Source organism: Plasmodium gonderi (genome assembly GCF_002157705.1).
Source record: "Plasmodium gonderi DNA, contig: Chr07, whole genome shotgun sequence".
Taxonomy (NCBI): Eukaryota; Apicomplexa; class Aconoidasida; order Haemosporida; family Plasmodiidae; genus Plasmodium; species Plasmodium gonderi.
Genome location: NW_021628932.1, coordinates 1,076,934 through 1,095,741, shown reverse-complemented (window position 1 = coordinate 1,095,741; position 18,808 = coordinate 1,076,934). Strand labels below are relative to the sequence as shown.

The window sequence follows — 18,808 nt, the reverse complement described above, 5'->3', positions numbered from 1 at the left end:
TGTAAACAAACGTCCCTGCGTAGGGAGTGAAATGTATCGAATTGTAGTACAAAGATTGCAGTACAGTGAAAATTAATGCAGGAATATCTGTAGCACAATGGTTGGAATTTCAACGTTAAAAACTTAGACAGCCTCTCCTTAAACTAAACACACCTTTATATATACATATATATATGTTAAGAAAAAAACAGATCTCCATTTTAACGTGGGGGAGTGCTCAAAAAAAAAAAAAAAAAAAAAAAAAAAGCTAACATTCTGATCGCTTAATGTACATACGCAAAAATGTGGAAAGACATGAAGAAGGAGAATAAAGTAAATTTTGCTTATAGCGTGTCCGAGCTTTATCCACAAATACAGAAACGGTGTTCCATGAGTTGACAAATTGAATTGGGAATATCGACGGGGTTAGTAAAAAACACGAACTTGTTTGATTAAAAATGAATGAATAGCAAAAGTTAACTTCAAATATATTTTATTTTTTTTTTTTAACTACTAAAAAGGTGTAAAAAAACGTGAAGGGGATGGAAAACACGGGGAAGGTTTTGCCAAAACGAAGAAGAAAAGCAAAACATCCTGATCTTGTTTTGTGCACGTGAATACGTATGTGGTACAGATAAGTTCTAATGAAAGAAAACATATATACACAGGAATGTACACAAACATTTGGATGCAGGAACAACGGAACTACAACCTCGTGAGAGTGGGGAGGTGAATGATCCAAATTAGACGCAATGTTGCTTACCAGCTATTTTCGCTAGAGCAAGCCCTGCCTCTTCAAATCATCGTAGGCCTTCATATTCATGACATTCCCTTTGGAGTCCTCACACTCGACCTCCTGATCAGGTTTGAAGATATTCTTCTGCGTTTGCTTCTTCAGTTTCTCATACAAATTGAGAGCATCTTCAATTTTTGTAATTTCCTTAAAGTGCAGAGTGTTAGGTATGTTTAAACACTTCATCCCAAAAGAATGCCTCCACTCATAAAAATGCTTTTCAAACATAGTTCTACCAAAATAAGAATAATTTCCACATATTTCACAAGTGTATTCTTTTGACAAACCATGTAATTTGTATAACCAATAAGGTATTGGCTTATTATCATAACCTAATGGTAAATTTAGGGGATTATAAATTGTCTTTTCATCTTCATCATCTTCATCTTCGTTTTCATCTTGATTTTCTTTTCTTTTATTTCCTCCATGCTGATGATCATCATCCATTCTACCTGTGGATGACATGTCCGTGGATGAGTCATCATCTGATGAAGCATATGCCATGTGAGAGTTATAAAAATGATTAAAATTGTTTATACTTCTCACTACGTCTAGTCCAATTTCGCTTGTCCCGATTGTGTCCTCTCCAATTCTTGCATTTGGTCCAATTTCATCATACAACCCTGTACGATCCTGTAAGCTCAACAAATGATCATTTTTGTTTTCTCCTTTTTTCCTCTTCTGCAGTTCATCCACAGTAAATGCCTGCTTTCTTTGTATATTTTGTATTGTTTTTTGAAAAACCTTATTTAACAGATTTTTATAAAGTTCGATAAGGTATTCACATTTGGCCATTTCTTTATCCTCTTTTTCAATGTTTTTTTTTATGTCTTGTAACTGTTCCACTGTGTATTCTTTCTGCATATACTTTTTCAAATCCTCATTGTAGTTTTTACTTTTTCTATAAGAATTGTAAGTTCCCTCTGATGCATATAACTTATCATTAATGTTACAATAAAGGTCCAAATCGTAGGTATACTTTTCCCAATTGTTGATTTCTTTATCTCTAAACTTGACCTCAAAACTTTTTTCATATTGTGTGTATGTTCTTTGACAATCAACAAGAACATTAATTTTGGAAAAAAAATTCATTAAATAGGATAGGACATTTTCTAAATAATTTTTATATTCTATATTTTTGTATTTACAATATCTTGGGATGTAATAAAACCGAGTGAAGTTATGAAGATATGTCACCAAATCTATTTCCTTGAATTCAACTTCTTCAGCATTTTTCTTTTTCTTTTTTTCACTGACTATTTGTTTCTTCTTAAAGGCATTTATTCTGAATTGTTTAATTTTTTTTATATTTATAAAATCGTCATAAAGTTTGTGCATATCCACATATTTACCTTTTTTTTCCAAAGGGGAGAAACATTCCTTTAACTTATTATTTTTTAAAGCTTCATTTTTATAAGACTTATAATTTCTTATTTCTATTTTTTTTATATTTGTTTTTTTGTGATAATCTCTTATATATTTAACACGTTCATAATAATTTTTCCACACATCACCCTTCTGATCTTTTGCTTTTCCTGAAATGAACTGCATTTCTTCCTTTTTCAAATTGTCTTCATCATTATAATATTGTAACAGCAACTTGGATTTTGTCTGAATTTTTTCTACCAGATAGTTAATAGAATAGTCATACAAAATGTTCTTTTTTTTATATTTCACCTTCTCTTCAATAAGTTCCGCGATGGATTTTTCCATCATCTCAATTTCCTCATGCATGTATCTTATTTGTTCGATTAGAAATTGCGACATTTTTCTCGGGAGGTGCAGTGATGAAGTAGTATAACAGTAGAGTGGTGGGGTAAGGGTATTGCAAATAGGTATGATCTAATGAGGTGGAAATGATCAGGATAACTAAGATGGGTTTCCTCTCTAACTTTCCCAGGCTTTACTAACTTACCAAACACAGCGAGAAAATCTCGATTTATATCTACAACGCTGAAAATCTTTTGATTTCAATCAATTCAATTGAGAGGATGACAATTGTATGCTTTAACTTATAGAGAGCCTTTCCTCGTGAGTTCCTCGCTATCTCCTTGGTAGCGATTAATATAGGGTTTCCCTTGCTTTACACTCTTTACTTTATATTATTGCTTCTTTTATATATATATATATATATATGTGTTTCTTTTCTTTCTTTTTTTCTTTATTTTTCTCTTGTTCATTCTTCAAGTGGACAGTAGCAAAAAAAAAAAAAAAAAAAAAAAAAAAGGCGGAAAACATGAAGATGGGGAGAACCTGGACCCGTGTGTCACTACTTTTCACAATCAACACATGATATATTTACATGAAGTTATTTTACAAAGTCGTTTACTTGATATGTACATTCATTAATTCATTCTCTTATGGTATAATATTTGATATATATATATTAGGTTCTAAAAAAAAAAAAAAAAAGAAATTGAACCAGGTGTCCTCCAACAACCCCGCCCCACACCAAAAATATCTTCTCTCTTCTTTAAATACTTATTCAGATTCAAGGGTCGTACAAAAAAACATGGATGTCAATTTTTCAAAATTCCTTCTCTATCTCTCTACGATTTTCTGCTCTTTTATATATACTTGTTTTGGCCTCTTTTTTTTTTTTTTTTTTTTTTTTTTTTTTTTTTTTTTTTTTTTTTTTTTTTTTTTTTTTTTTTTTTTTTTTTTTTTTTTTTTTTTTTTTTTGTTTTTTTTTTTTTGTGTTTTTTTTTTTTTTTACATTTTTTCTAATTTTTCATTTTTACTTTCTAGTTAGCATACATAAAATAGCACTCCTCAATCTATTCGCGGTGCCACGTTGAAAAAAAAAAAAAAAAAAATTTACAAACCTATTTTTTTGTATAAGAAAATTAGCAAAAAGTATTTTGTTTACAAATGTAACAGGGATCATCCAGCGCACGAATGAAATTTTTCTTATATAAGCACCTTTTTTTTTTTTTTTTTTTTTTTTTCTTTCCTCATGACGGTTACATTACTTGATATTCTTCTCTTTTTTTTTTTTGTATTTTATTAACGAAAAATAGTAGCAATAGAGAGAGGTGATAAAACACGGTCGACAAAATGGATCACATGGATGGTTGAAAGAATCGGGGTGAATTTTCCCAAGTTGAGGTGATTATCCTCCAAGAAGCGAACCCAATTTGTCCCCTGTTGCACATGCATACATATATTGCCATATGTACATGCATTAGGTGTTATGTTTTTGCACGCACAGTTGTAGAATCAAACACACATAGTCGAACTTGAGGAGCTTTTCCCACTGTGTTCTAAGAACTAGCCTCAAAAAAAAATAAAGTATAATATAAATACACGGGGAGGACAGACCATATGGCCACTCCTAACATGTATAATAACACATGCACACGCAATGGGGTGGAGATCAACACTACAGAACATCGAATTTGTGATATATGGCATGACACCACTAATTCATATTTATAGAAACGATTAAACAACCAAGTGTTCTTTCATTTTCTTTTTTATTTTATCTAACTGATTGAAGGATCTATTCAAGTTTTTATTTATAATGTCTAAAATGTAAGCCTCCTTTGAATTTTGTGCAAGTCTCTTGTCAACCTTAACAGCAGTCTTCCTATTGGTCACATTTTCACTGTGTGTTTTTTTTTTTTTTTTTTCTTCTTCTTCTTTTTCTCCTCCGTCCGCTCTGTCTTCTCCGTTAAGGTAAATAGTCGAGCTTACATTGTTGTTATCACCTAAACTTTTGAGAAAATTATTTTTTCGTACACTGTTCAAATGAAAATTATTTTTTTGTACAATGTTATCATCAATGATTTGCTTAATGGCCTTGATGGTATTGGTATCCCTATTGTCTTTTTTCATATTACTGAAATTTAACACTTTGGCAAAATCATTCGTTTCTCCCAATCGCGTTAGAATCTTACCACCAGAACCTCTAATTGTGCATATTTTTCCTGCTTCACTCGGTTTTTCCTTCCTTGTGGAAATATTATCATCATATGAAAATATTGCCTTTTCGATGTATCTCTTTTTATAGTTAATATTGTCTATCCCCTCTAGACGACCAATCTGTTCTGCACTTCTAACCCCTTCTTCACTTCTAACCCCTTCTTCACTTCTAACCCCTTCTTCACTTCTAACCCCTTCTTCACTTCTAACCACTTCTTCACTTCTAACCACTTCTTCACTTCTAACCACTTCTTCACTTCTAACCACTTCTTCACTTCTAACCACTTCTTCACATTTTAAACTTTCCCCTCCAGTGATAGGAGCATTACACATGACACGCCCAGATTTTTCACGCTTATAATTCATACCATAGGTGATATTTTCATTCATACCTGTATATGATAACTTTAACATACTGATGTCATGATCGTTTGGATTTTTTTTTTTATTTGCTATCTGGGTGATATTCGCGTTTTTTCCTTTTCTTAGATTCTGCAAATTTGGGACATTACGTTCATTTTTCCTTTCCCCAATTTCTGAATTTACAAAATATTCCTTCTTTAGTATCTCACTTGTGTCGTAATTGTTTTTTTTTGCTTTTCCAAGAAATTTCTCCCTAGACTTATTTTCATTTTGTTTATCCCTGCTGTGTAAATTTTTTACTTCTCCTTTGTTATTACATCTAGCTGTGGGTCTCTTATCTTGAACCCATTTTTCAGTTTTTAACTTTGTGGAATTATTTGTTCTGTTAAAATCCCTGTTTGAAGATTTTTCCGTTTGACGATGATTCTCTCTATAGAGGCCTCCTCCTGTAATAATCGTGTGTTCTTTGTTCCATCCATTCCTCAACTTTTCACAATTTTTGGTATCCTTCCCTCCCATCTGAATACTCTTATTAACATAAAACGATTCATTTATACAACCATCATTACTCATTATCGTCTTATTACTATCAGTTTTTTTTAATACACATATGCGCTTTCCTTGTTTTGTTTCATTATTACTAGATTTTGTACAATTAGAAGAAGTACTCATCTCCACGTGGTTACTCATGCTGACATCTTGATCCTGGTCTCTAACCAATTTATGTATTAATGTGCTGGATTTCGTTTCTGCAACTTTGTTTCTTCTATCTTCTTTGTACACACATGAAGATTTCAATATATTTTGAAAATTATTTCTCATGCTAGTATTAACTAATTCCTTCTTTTTAGATGCATATGCATTAGATTCTGCTCCTATTGGGTTAGAATAAACCTTAAAAAAGTTGTTTCTTCCATTCGGTTCCTTTAGCCTGCATGTACCACGTGAATTCATATCCAAATGTCCAGCACACCAACTATGAAACTTCTCATTTTCAAAATAGGAAGAATTAAAAAATTCGCTTTCTATTCCACATACCCTTGAGCAATAATCACCATCGCTCCTTCTGACATTGTTTCTGGAATTGTTCCTATGCAGATTAAGAATATTCGCACTCTCCACATTAAACATACTAAATGAATTCAATTTTCGAGATTCATTGTTGGATAACGAGTTGCTTGCAGGAAATCCTCTCATGAGTAGACTCCCTTTCTTTTTCCACTCCATCCTACTATACAAATTATCATGGATTTTTACTTTTTTATCATCATATACCTTTTGAGTTATCTTATTAGATGTGGTTAAGACATTTTTTTCCTTTTTAGAAAACAACGATGCTGGATTTCTTTCTAGATTGTACTCACTGAATTGTCTATTTTTCTTTCCTATGTTACGACAGGCAGTGTGACCATGAGAATGTAAATCTTTTTTCTCTCCTTTACTTGTTACAGAACTTTTTCTGGAAGAAGGCCTATTAATTATGTTTGCAAAAATATCATTTTCTTCTTCTAACATATCTATATCACCTAACTCATTTAATCCTCTGTATTCATCTAAATCTTTTAACTGTTCCAACTTTTCTACCTCATCTAAGGAATCATAAGAACCATTTGGAAAAAAACTCCTTTTTGAAACTTTCCTTCTGAGATTATTCATTTTTTCCTTATTATATAAAATATTGACAGTCTTATTACTATGCTTCAATTTTTGTATTTCCTGATGGTTCCTTATCAATGTATCTATGAAAAAATTATTGCAGTTCTTTATATATTCTTTTAGTTTCTTATTTTCTTCATAGATTTTGTATTCCTTATTATTATTACTTAATTCAATGAAATCTAAGTAATCATTCATTCCATTCGTGTATTTAAGTATAATATTTTGTAGCTTTTCTATTTTCTTTTCATTTTCTTTCCTTGTGTCTAGCCATTTTAATAAATTCATTAAATGTGGTTTTAATTTTTTCGATATTTCATGAGAATCGTCCAAACAGGCATTTGCAATTCTATGAACAGATTGTTCCATCTCTTCTTCATTTATGTAGAACCAATTGCAAACTTTATTTTCATCTTTTAATACTTTTCCTCCTTCTACACTCATAGAAGTGTACATTTGGCAAGAATTTACTTTTTTCATGAGTGAATTATCAATAACTGCACCGATTGGAGAATTTAAATTGGGGAATCTTTCATATGTAATCATTTTTTTCACATTTTTTTTGTCACATCTATTATCATTTTTATTCCTCTTCCCAATTTTAGGCTGTTCATTATTTTCCTGTTTGTCAAGTAAGGAAAATGTAATTTCATCATAGATGGATTGGGAACAATTTTTAAAATAATTCTTTAGACATTCTTCCAATTCATTTTTGATATCCCAAAGGTTGGAATTCTTACTCTTTTTTAGTATTTCTAATGCATGTTTAAATTCTACGTTTTTTACAATTGGTTTTTTGGTAACCCTTTTCTTCATTATGCCATCATCCGTCTCCTCCTGTAGCTGCTGTTGTTTCTCGTCTTCCTCATCCATTGACATAAATTGATATTCTAAGAAAATTTTCTGTGTAGATACATTCAAACTATAACTGAATAAAACTTTAAAAAGCACATCAATTTTTTCTACATAGCTTAAATTATTTGAATATATACTTTCACCCATTTTGTTGTGCAAGTTGTGTGTATGATCCTCCTTGTTATAATTCTTTACAAAATCCAATTCTTCATTGTTATTATTTGAAATATTTAAATGAACACCTCCTTTTTCCTGCATCTGGAATAGGTGCTTAAGATGTAATATAGTAAATCCTATGTAAGAGTTTTTTTCCTTTTCTTCCCTTTTCTTAGGATTTGCGTAAGCGATTCTAGAAACCTTGTTATGGGGTTTGGCCCTCGCCTCGCTAACCTTGGCTTTGATAACCTTGGCTTTGTTAACCTTCTCTTCTTTAGCCTTCTCCTCTTTAGTCTTCTCCTCTTTAGTCTTCTCCTCTTTAGTCTTCTCCTCTTTAGTCTTCCCTTGTCTTGTCTTCTCTTGTGTACCATCTTCCCGTTTGTAAACGAGCTCTTTTCTATTCCTTTCGATGTGATTAATATACACTCGATTAGTAACCTTCCCTCCGCTACCCCTACATTGGGTAACCTCTTTTTTTTTATTTAAATTTTCATTGCTTCTATTGATTATATTGATTCCATTGCTTCTACTACTTCTATTGATTCCATTGATTCCATTGCTTCTACTACTTCTATTGATTCCATTGCTTCCATTGCTTCCATTGCTTCTACTACTTCTATTGATTCCATTGCTTCCATTGCTTCTACTGCTTCTATTACTTCTACTGCTTCTATTACTTTTCAATGTCTTAGAGTCCAGTTCCACCAACTTCTGAAACACTTCCTCGATGCCATAAAAGCTTAACCTGTAAAACTGGAAAAGCGAATAAACGAGAATTTGAGGAAACAGTGTGAATGCACATATATATATATATATATATATATATATATTCATTCTGCGTAAGAGCTTAGGAACTAAACGTATACACACCGCTCTCACGCGCACACATATACAAGCATTTATGGGCAGTAAATATTTCATGCATCGTGCAGAAAAAAATAGACCCAGTTGGGGTGAAAAGGCCCCAAAACAAAGGAACCATAATAAAGAGATGAACATTCAAATAGGGGAAATTTTAAAAATATAGAAAAGAACTAAAATGATAATCATAGTGGGGGAAAAAAAAAAAAAAAAAAAAAAATCAGTTTCATTATTCTAACCGATGATGGAGATATTTCTGTCTTTCCATTAATGACCTGAGCATCAAACTTAAGTTGAAATGTAACATCTGTGTATGCTACTTTTTTCATTTCTTCCAAAAGAACATTTACATCTTTATAAAGTAATAAATTAACATTTTCTTTGTTTTTATTATATATTTTAAAAAAATTATTTTGTTTATCTAAATCTAACACATTTTTGCGAAACGTAAATGAATGAACAACTGCTCCAGAGTTATTGGTCACCACACATTTAACACATTTATATTTTACAAAATAAATATTTTTAAATTTTACATTTATTTTCATCTCTACATTTTGTACTTTTTCATTTTGTAAAAGTAAAACGCTGTGTAGGTTCAAATTCCTTTTGATCGATGATTTTTCCAATTTGACTTGATTTCCTCTTTCCTTTAATTCGCAATTTCTAGTTCCTTTAGTGTTAATGTCATCACAGCTACAGATTCCATGATTATTGTCTAAACAATCACACTGTGAACCGAGAGAATTATGAAAATTTGGAAAATCAGATAATCCCTTTATCTCATCCTCTTTTTTCGTGTAACCGCTCACAAGAGGGATACTCATAGATGCAGTATTCCTACCCATACCGAGTAAACTGTATGTATTATTATTGGATTTGATAAGCATTTTATTATCATTGCATTCTCCTGCACACGATCGAGCATATGCACAATTATTATTCCACAAATTTTCATTTTCACTTTGTTTCATTTTAACTACATTGTTATTCCTTACACTTTTTTCATGATACGCATTATCTGCTTGTTTAATTACATTTCCTGAATAAGTTTCTTCCTCCTCCTCCTCTTCTTCTTGATTTTTCTCATGAAAATTATTTAACTGTTCTTTATATTTTAAAACTTTGTTAAATAAATTTAAATTGTCCTTATACTTATTTGTGTTTTCCTTGGACGTCTCTTCATTTTTTATTGGATTTTCTTCTTTCCTTTCTTTAAAAGTAGTACAATCTTTTTTATTTCTTCTCTTATCTTCGCTTTTTTCTGCAATCATACATTCTTTATTAGGAATATTTTTTTTTTTAATTGTCCAGTTTATGGGTATGATTTTTTTTTTTCCTTCCATTATGTTATCATGCATGATACATTTTTCCTTTTTCCTTAACTGTTCATACTCTTTTCCCCCCACATGAACAGTGCTTTTTTTTTCATCGCTAGGTTCGTCATCGCTAGGTTCGTCATCACTAGGTTCGTCATCGCTAGGTTCGTCATCACTAGGTTCGTCATCGCTAGGTTCGTCATCGCTAGGTTCGTCATCACTTTGTTTGTCATCGCTAGGTTCGTCATCACTTTGTTTGTCATCGCTAGGTTCGTCATCACTTTGTTTGTCATCACTAGGTTCGTCATCGCTAGGTTCGTCATCACTTTGTTTGTCATCACTAGGTTCTTCATCGCATGGTTCAGCATTGCTTTGATTCTCTTCACACTTCTCTGCTTCCCTTGCCACTTCCTTCTCTACTTCTCTTTCTTCTCCATCCTTCACCTTTTCATAATTCTCCATTTTCATTGCACTTCCCCCAGCAAAATTTAATTTGCTCGACCCGTGCTCAAATGAAGTGTCCACATTTGTTCTTACTTCGCTACTTACTCCTGCACCATTTTTACAATTTTCGTTGCATTCACACTTTCTACTATTATTTATGCTTAGTTCATATTTTGCGCATAAGGAATAAGAATCGTATTCTTTCTCTGCACTATTTGCCTTCTTCATTATTACTCCAAAATTTTCTGAGCTATCTATATTTGTAGAATTGCTTGAAATGTTACGTATGTTTTCATCATTTGGAGTTAACATATTTTGTTCGTTCAACTGCGAAATATTTACATGTGTACTTCGGTTTAGTGAATTTCCTTCCCATTGAGGGGAATTATTTCCATGAGATACACAACCTCTTTCGTTATTCAAATAGTTTTCATTTATCTTTAAAATATGCATTTGATCATTTTGATGTAATTTCAGTATGTCTAAATTTTTTTTAAGTGTCTTTTTTGTTTCTTCCATGTTGTTGTCTTCTTCATCATTAATTTTTTTACTAAAATTATTAAAATTTTGTTCTTTTTGTTCTAAATAGCTATCCCTTTCACAATTTTTATCATTTTGCACAATTTCTTTTTTTTTTTTTTCACAAAATTGTGCATTTTGGCTAGCTGGTTCATAATTTTCCAAACACTTTTTTTTTTTACCTGACATGTTCATGTCATTTTCGTTATGAACAGGGAACTCGGATTTACTTGTTAACAACGATATTTCATTATCCTTGTTTGGTATTAAGTAATCGGAAAGTTCGACAAGTTCAGAAAAACTACACGTACCTAGGGGGGACTTCTCCTTTGAAGAGTTGGATTCTCTTATTGCTAGGTTCGTATTCATTTAGCTAGATAGATGATTTGTCCTCAGGCAAGTCTTTCGTGCGTTTGTATATATATATATATATATATATATATATATATATATATATGTATATGTATGTGTGTGGGGGAATATAGAATGCCAAAAAGTTGTGTGTCGTTTGGGGGCATTTACCTATTGTTTTATCCTCTCCTTTTTAATTACTACCTGTGATTATACATTTTGGCCTTCTTTGGGCTCCGTTATGCTACGTCACTGTGATGTGTGTGATAAGTATAACTCGTGCCAAAAAAAAAAAAAAAAATGCAGTGAAATGAAAAAAAGAGAGAGTGATTGTATTTCCCCAATGGAATATATTTACATACACACGTTTATATGCTCACGTGTAAAATACGGCAATCTGTGATGATACTCTTTGTTGTATATACACTGAGAGTAATTATATGTGTGGGTAGAGCAGAACCAAATTGTAATTTAAATAAAAAAATGTCCTTAAAATGAACGAGACAAATAATATGAAATATGCGTGCGTACCATTCATATTTCAAAATATGAATTAAAAAAAAAAAAAAAAAGGTTAATAAGGAAGAAAAACAGGGGAACAAAAACAGAGGAACAAAAACGGGAGAACAAAAACAGGGGAACAAAAACAGAGGAACAAAAACGGGAGAACAAAAAGATCGACGTTCATTTATTTTACTTCGCTATATTTTTCGAAAATATTTTCACTTTTTTTTTTATTTTTAATTCTTTATTTTTTTTTAAGTCTAATTCGAATATTGTTAGCACGTAAAATAACTTTTCACATTCTGCAGTTTTGTGAGGTGTATGCAAATTGATGGACAATCTTATTTTTATTTCTTGGAGGTGTATTTCCCTTGCTTAAGGTGTTTGTATGCTTTTATGTATCTACAGAACGATACGTACACGCACGAAAAGGTGAACACGAAAAAAAAAGGAAACAAACGGAAAAAAAAAGGAAACAAACGGAAAAAAAAAAGGAAACAAACGGAAAAAAAAAGGAAACAAACGGAAAAAAAAAGGAAACAAACAGAAAAAAAAAGGCAACAAACGGAAAAAAAAAGGAAACAAACGGAAAAAAAAAGGAAACAAACGGAAAAAAAAAGGAAACAAACGGAAAAAAAAAGGAAACAAACGGAAAAAAAAAGGAAAAAAACGGAAAAAAAAAAGGAAAAAAACGGAAAAAAAAAGGAAACAAACAGAAAAAAAAAGGAAACAAACGGAAAAAAAAAGGAAACAAACGGAAAAAAAAAGGAAACAAACGGAAAAAAAAAGGCAACAAACGGAAAAAAAAAGGAAACAAACGGAAAAAAAAAGGAAACAAACGGAAAAAAAAAAAGGAAAAAAATGAAAAAAAAACAGGGGTTTACTTGTTGGTTTAACGCATGCGTGAAATATGAAAAATTACTAGCTGGAAAATTTAACAAATGTGGCGAAACGGAATGCAAAATAGGCATTAAAAAAAAACAAAAAAAAATTATTTTAAAGAATTCATGAAGCCTAATTTCTTCACACATGAAAGTTAGTGTAATAACTCTCTTCCCAAATTTCCAAACAGCACCAGAATATTTTCCATTTTTCTCAAGTTATAAAAAAAAGAAAAAGAATATCGGCAATTTCTAAAAATGTTCTTACGCGAACTTTTGGAGAAATAAAAAAAACCCATAAAAAGCTAATTCAAAAAAATCTTACCTCATTAAATTGCTTCAAAAGCGTAATCCATTTTAATTTAAGGAAAAATAAAACTTTCTTTTCCTTTTTTTTTGCTCATGTTTGTGCATATAATTTTAGGCATCTTTCAGACTTTGTAGCAATTCTGAGGGGAAATAAATCTTACTGTCTTTTTTTCAACTCATGCATTTTTACACTTTTCGAATGTTTAACATATTTTGCATGTTTAGCACATTTGCCACGTTTAGCACATTTGGCACCCTTGGCCACTAGCTTTCCCACGCACATTGCATGATAGATAACCAATTAATGGACATTCCCTAATGCTGCCATGCAGTTCTTCAAACCGCAAGTTTAACTATATGACTGACTTAGTACTTGATTGTGTGGTTAGCAGCTTATCAACATAAGCGTCCATATTCTTCAAATGTTTAAACTCAATGAACTAATACCCAACAACTCTTTTAATTCTTCCCATTTTAGCAAGATATTCCTATTTTTCTTGAACAAAATTTTGAGCACAGAAGAAGGAATGACATGCTACTGCTAAGAACAGTGGGAAATAACGTTTTCATTTTTTTTTTTTTTTCTTTTTTTTTTTTTGCACATTTCGTTATTTAGCAAAAGGGTATGTCAGGTGAGTAACCACTAGCAAGTAGTTAGAAAACGGCAGGATCAACATTGTGTCATAAAAAAAAAAATAAAATAAAAATAAAAAATGTCCACAGAAACATACTCAAAAGAAGCCTCCAGAGAAGAAGTGTCAATGAATACTCTCTTTTTTCCATCCCAACCCAAACCAACCTATGAATAAGACAAAATGAGGATTAACAAAAAGGACGAAATAGTAAACGTTCTGTTTACTGTATTTTTGCTAATAACTCAGCAGATCTCGTTGTTGTATATCATACTTAAAAGTACAAGAAGTAGTGACTTTTATTTTGGGTTTTTAATTGCAGATGTATTTTTATGTATATATATTGTACTAAGTCTTTATGATGAAAATAATGCAGGAGTAAAAATATCAATCCAATGGATGATTTACATGACCACGTTAGGTTTAAAAATGTGTATTTATTGTTTTTTCATAAAAAATGAGGAAAATTTAAATAAGTCAAGAAGTCTTTTTTTCATGTACCTATCAAATGATGTATTAGTATACAATTTAATATATTTAACCCCATTCATATATTTACTATTCTCACTAAGAAGTAGAAATATATTAGAAAATATCTTAAACAATAAAATAGTAATAGAAAATATTCTAAGTATAGATGTAAATATAATCAACCTTTTTGACATAATTGATTTAATTTTCATGTACTCTCATTTGACAAATATTTATAAAATATTACCACATGTCAGAGGCTCTTACAACTTTCAAAACATTTCTCTCATGCTTATAATTGTGCTTGTTGATATCTTCCTCTTTGGTTTTTATTTTCCTATATACACAAATATAGACAAGTCATATTCATACAACGATCAATCCATAGAGCTAAATGATAGAAAGGGAAACAAATCGAGGCAGAGAACAAGGAACCAGGGTTTTTACCCAAGTAGAGATGGAGAAGAAGATGAAGATGAAGGAGAAGAAGAAGATGAAGATGAAGAAGAAGAAGATGAAGAAGATGAAGAAGAAGAACGAGAAGGCATAGAAGACGGCTGTCCAAAGATAAAAAATGGAGTGGAAAAAAAAGTAGAAGGAGAAACGATAGAAGATAGCTGTCCTGGGGTAAAAGATGGAATGGAACAAGACAGAAGGAAAAAAAAAGGACATATCAAAGGGAAGCATAAAAATCAAGCTGGCCAAATTCATTCATATAACAGGTGCGAATCGGAGGAGAGGATGAATAACTTTGTGCATCCAAAGAATTCGAGAATTGCTAGGAATGAATACCTGCACAGTGATAGAAATAGTAGATATACCTTGTCAAGTTTCAGCACCAATAGACATAGTCACAGTAGAAGCCGTAGTAGTGAATCTAGTACAAGACGTAGTAGTGGAATTCATCCTGCAAATGTGTCATTTTTAGATGAGTCCAAGGTTGGGTATATGAAAAAAAAGGGTGCATCCAAATTTGACCTCTCTAGGGAAAATGCAAATAAAGTAGGGATGATGAATCCACACGTAGTATCCATGAATTCGAAGCAATCAACGTATGCATCATCTGACATGTCAAGGGAACTACTCCCAAGGAAGAATTCAGCCTCGTCTTTAGGAGCCTCCTCTTTTTCAACTTCGTCCTTTACGGCCTCCTCTTTAGCAGCCTCCTCTTTTTCAACCTCGTCTTCCTTCACTTTTTCCAATGCTAACTCACCATATGTATCTTCCAACAGTTCCAACATTTGTTCTATCCATTCTGGGTCTTCCTCATCTTACCTACCATCCATTCTATCTTTCTCATCAAATGAACAGAAGATAAAAAAATATAATAAATCCAATAAATTGCATCACCATAAATTTAAGGACGTCTACACAGATGTTTACATAACTGCCAAGTTTCATTTCATCGTAGGGTTCCTCCTCATTGATGTCCCTTTTTTCATATACAGGTTGGCGTGAGGGTCTAACGGAATCGTCATCGCGACGATCCCACCCCGGGTGCATTTTCACCCAAAGTGCATACTCACCTTAAGTGCATACTCATCCCAAGTGCATTTTCATCCCATGTGTACTCTCCACGTTTGCTGTATATACCCTCCCACTTTTCGTTTATCCATCTTGCAGATTCATCTTCTGTCTGAAGCACAAGGTGATGCTAACCCTAATTGTGAAGAACGTGTTGTTTCTGCTATTCAGGTCATACAAACTAAATGAATACAGACTTGTGGAAAAGGAAAAATATAAAAAAAACAAAAGCAATCTTGACTTTCATTTGTACAACTTGTTCAATTTTGATGACGAATCGAGTGGTTACCAAAAAGGTGGCAAGCAAAAGAAAGGAGAATCTGGGGAGAAAAAGAAAACTGGAAGGAACCTTATCAAGATGATAAAGAAGAAGAAGAAGAAGAAGAAAATGAAGAAGATGAAGATGAAGAAGATGAAGAAAAACAAACAAAAAGAAAAATCCACATTTTTTGAGAAATATGTTAAAGCTCAAATTACAAAGGAAAGAGATTTAGGCCAAAAAAGGGGAATTGCGCAAATGAGTAATGAAACGGTGGAGGGAAGAGCTGAGATGGATCATGCCGCTACAAAGGTGGAGAAAAAGAGGGAAAAAATGGAAAAGCTAGAAAAAATGAAAACAATGGAAAAAGACAAGAATAACAATAAAACGAAGGAGAAAAAAAAAAAAAAAAAAAAAAAAAAAAAAAAAAAAAAAAAAAAAAAAAAAAAAAAAAAAAAGAAAAAAAAAAAAAAAAAAAAAAAAAAGAAGAAAAAAAAAAAAAAAAAAAAAAAAAAAAAAAAAAAAAATACAGTTATGCAAGTTTTTAAGGAAGAATTTCAGGATAATAAGAAAAAGAAGCTACTGGAGAAGAAGGCTGCTATCTGTGAAATAACATCAAGCAGGATCTGCGACAAAAAATATCACGGGGAAAGTGAGCACATAGGGAAGTTTATACATAATAAAGTAGAACAAAAAACAAAAAATCATAAATTTGTAGAAAGAAAACGATGGATTAATAAGAAAGGACAAATTAAATTCAGCTGGAGTGAGAGGAGAAAAATGAGAAGTGAATTCAGAAAGTACAAAAATTTAATTTTCAAACTTAAATATAAAAGAAAAATTCCGATATATCATTTTAAAATGTGGGATCACATGAGATCCATGTGTAATTTTTTATTTAAACGATTCAACAGTTCCAATTTTATTTATTTGGATGATAAATTAGTGTTTTCCTATTTTACAAATATACGTCTCATATTCCTTATTATACTTGATTATTTTATGAAAATTGGAATCACCATATTTTTCATTATAGTTTTATTAAACAATCACAAACGTGTAAGTCATCATGATTTTGTATACATGCATGACATTCCAACCAAGTCTATAATTACAAATAAGGAAATTTTTACCTTTCCAGAAACTTTTGATTTGTCTGAATATGCAAATATGCAACTACCAGAAGAATCAATTCCTATAAATTATATAAATAAAGATATAAACAATTTTAAAAATAAAAATAATCAAATATATATACCAAAAGGATACGTCAATTTAGAAATTCCAGATAATATATTTACAACAAAATGGGAACTTATATTTAGAATTGATAAAATTTATATATATACTTGTTTGGCATATTTTGTTCTTTATTTCCTTCTTCTCATAAAAACATCGACCTTTTTCGACATTTTCTTCGGATCCATATTTAATACCATAAGTCATTTGTCTTTCTATTTTTCCTTAAAACAATTCATTTTATTTTTTTTTATTTTCCATGGAAATATTTATAATGATGATTATGTCTACTATGATCGCAACATACGCAAGCTAAACTATCGCCTCCATTATTTCTCTCTCCTCCTCTTCAACCTCCACCACTTTTTTTCTCTTGTCAAGCATGCTTCTCTTTTTATGCGTGTCTTGTTTAATTGCAGGTATGTCTACTACTACAGGAGATTCAACCGAGGTACGTCCCTCAAATCGAGTACAGCAGCAGATGTGGAGAGAAAGTGTGTGATAATAAAGTTTGCGAGCGATTTCTCTGCACTTCCTCTGGCATGATATAGCCGGATACTGCAGAATGAAGCGTCCCACTGTGTAAAAAAAAAAAAAAAAAATAGACCCCAATATACATCCATACATCCATGCATACACATGTACGTAACACACACGTTTTACTATTTTATTGGTTCTGCTCAGGGAGAAAAGGAAATAAAAACCAACTCAGATACTCAGTTAGCGTGTATATCCTTTTCCTTCTGTGCAAATATGGCTATGCACCCATTAATCTGAACACATTGTTATTTGGTCAAAATATTCTGAACAATATTTTGTTAATAGACAATATAAATAGTTTCACGTGGATAAATATTATTGTACTAATCTTATTTAAAGGAATACATGTTCTGATGACAAACACAAATTATTTTTTAATTGGCTTATTCATTTTACACATCATTCTTTATGTTATTTATGCTATTCATGCACAAATACTAAGATATATAATTCTTCGGAAAATGGAAATTCTCTTTGCTTTTAAAAATATACTCATCTCAAAATATGAACAAACACCTCTGGTTCTTGATAAAACATCTCCCTATATCACATGTCGTGACATACTCAAATATTATTCAGAGGAAGGATTTTTTTCTTCAGAGGGTAAGGAAACAGACACACATTAATGCATCGCGCGTATAAAAAATATGTATTATTTTTGCAATGTTACATGTGGGAATAGAACATTTTCTTCACACTACATTATAATTCATCACATAACTACAACTTTATGAAATGTCTGGATTTACACACATATAAATATATCACAATTGCCCTTACCCATTCACAGGAAATATGATACCAAATTTTATATGATGGAAATCTTCTCACAAAAAAAAAAAAAAAAAAAAAATCAACCCATACATACATTGTATTTTCTTCCCATTTGTTAACTTATTTTGTTCCTTTTTTTTTTTTTTTTTTTTTTTTCACACATTCATGCATAAGTGATCATTTATAAGAAACTTATCCGTCTCCCTCTCTATCATTCTTGGAATTCATTTTTTTTTTTTTTTTTTTTTTTTTTTTTTTTTTTTTACTTTTTAAAAAAAATAAGACACATGCATTTAGTACATATTAAAACAAGTTAAAAAAAAAAAAAAAAAAGCCGCCTCAAAAGTTGTGAAGAAACGATACAGAAATGGAGACATATCTCTATCTAATATGATGCACATTGACACTATACATACAAAATGGCAAAAAAAAAAAAAAAAGTGTTAAGTATTCCA

At 31.2% G+C, this 18,808-nt stretch overlaps 3 protein-coding genes across 3 annotated transcripts; 1 reads left to right on the top strand and 2 right to left on the bottom strand.

Annotated features, from left to right (window-relative positions):
- Positions 1-754: 754 nt before the first annotated feature.
- Positions 755-2,539, bottom strand: PGO_072250 (splicing factor 3A subunit 3; the record flags this gene model as incomplete). The annotated part of the gene is made up of 1 exon (XM_028687098.1): positions 755-2,539. One exon carries the CDS (start codon positions 2,537-2,539, stop codon positions 755-757), a length of 1,785 nt encoding a protein of 594 aa, XP_028542899.1.
- A 1,677-nt stretch (positions 2,540-4,216) lies between these two features.
- On the bottom strand, positions 4,217-11,238 carry PGO_072240 (hypothetical protein, conserved; the record flags this gene model as incomplete). The annotated part of the gene is made up of 2 exons (XM_028687097.1): positions 4,217-8,479; positions 8,827-11,238. 2 exons carry the CDS (start codon positions 11,236-11,238, stop codon positions 4,217-4,219), a joined length of 6,675 nt encoding a protein of 2,224 aa, XP_028542898.1.
- A 2,491-nt stretch (positions 11,239-13,729) lies between these two features.
- Positions 13,730-18,395, top strand: PGO_072230 (hypothetical protein, conserved; the record flags this gene model as incomplete). Its single annotated transcript, XM_028687096.1, has 4 exons — positions 13,730-15,465; positions 15,641-17,490; positions 17,733-18,182; positions 18,370-18,395. The coding sequence occupies 4 exons, from the start codon at positions 13,730-13,732 to the stop codon at positions 18,393-18,395; spliced, it is 4,062 nt and encodes a 1,353-aa protein (XP_028542897.1).
- Positions 18,396-18,808: the final 413 nt, after the last annotated feature.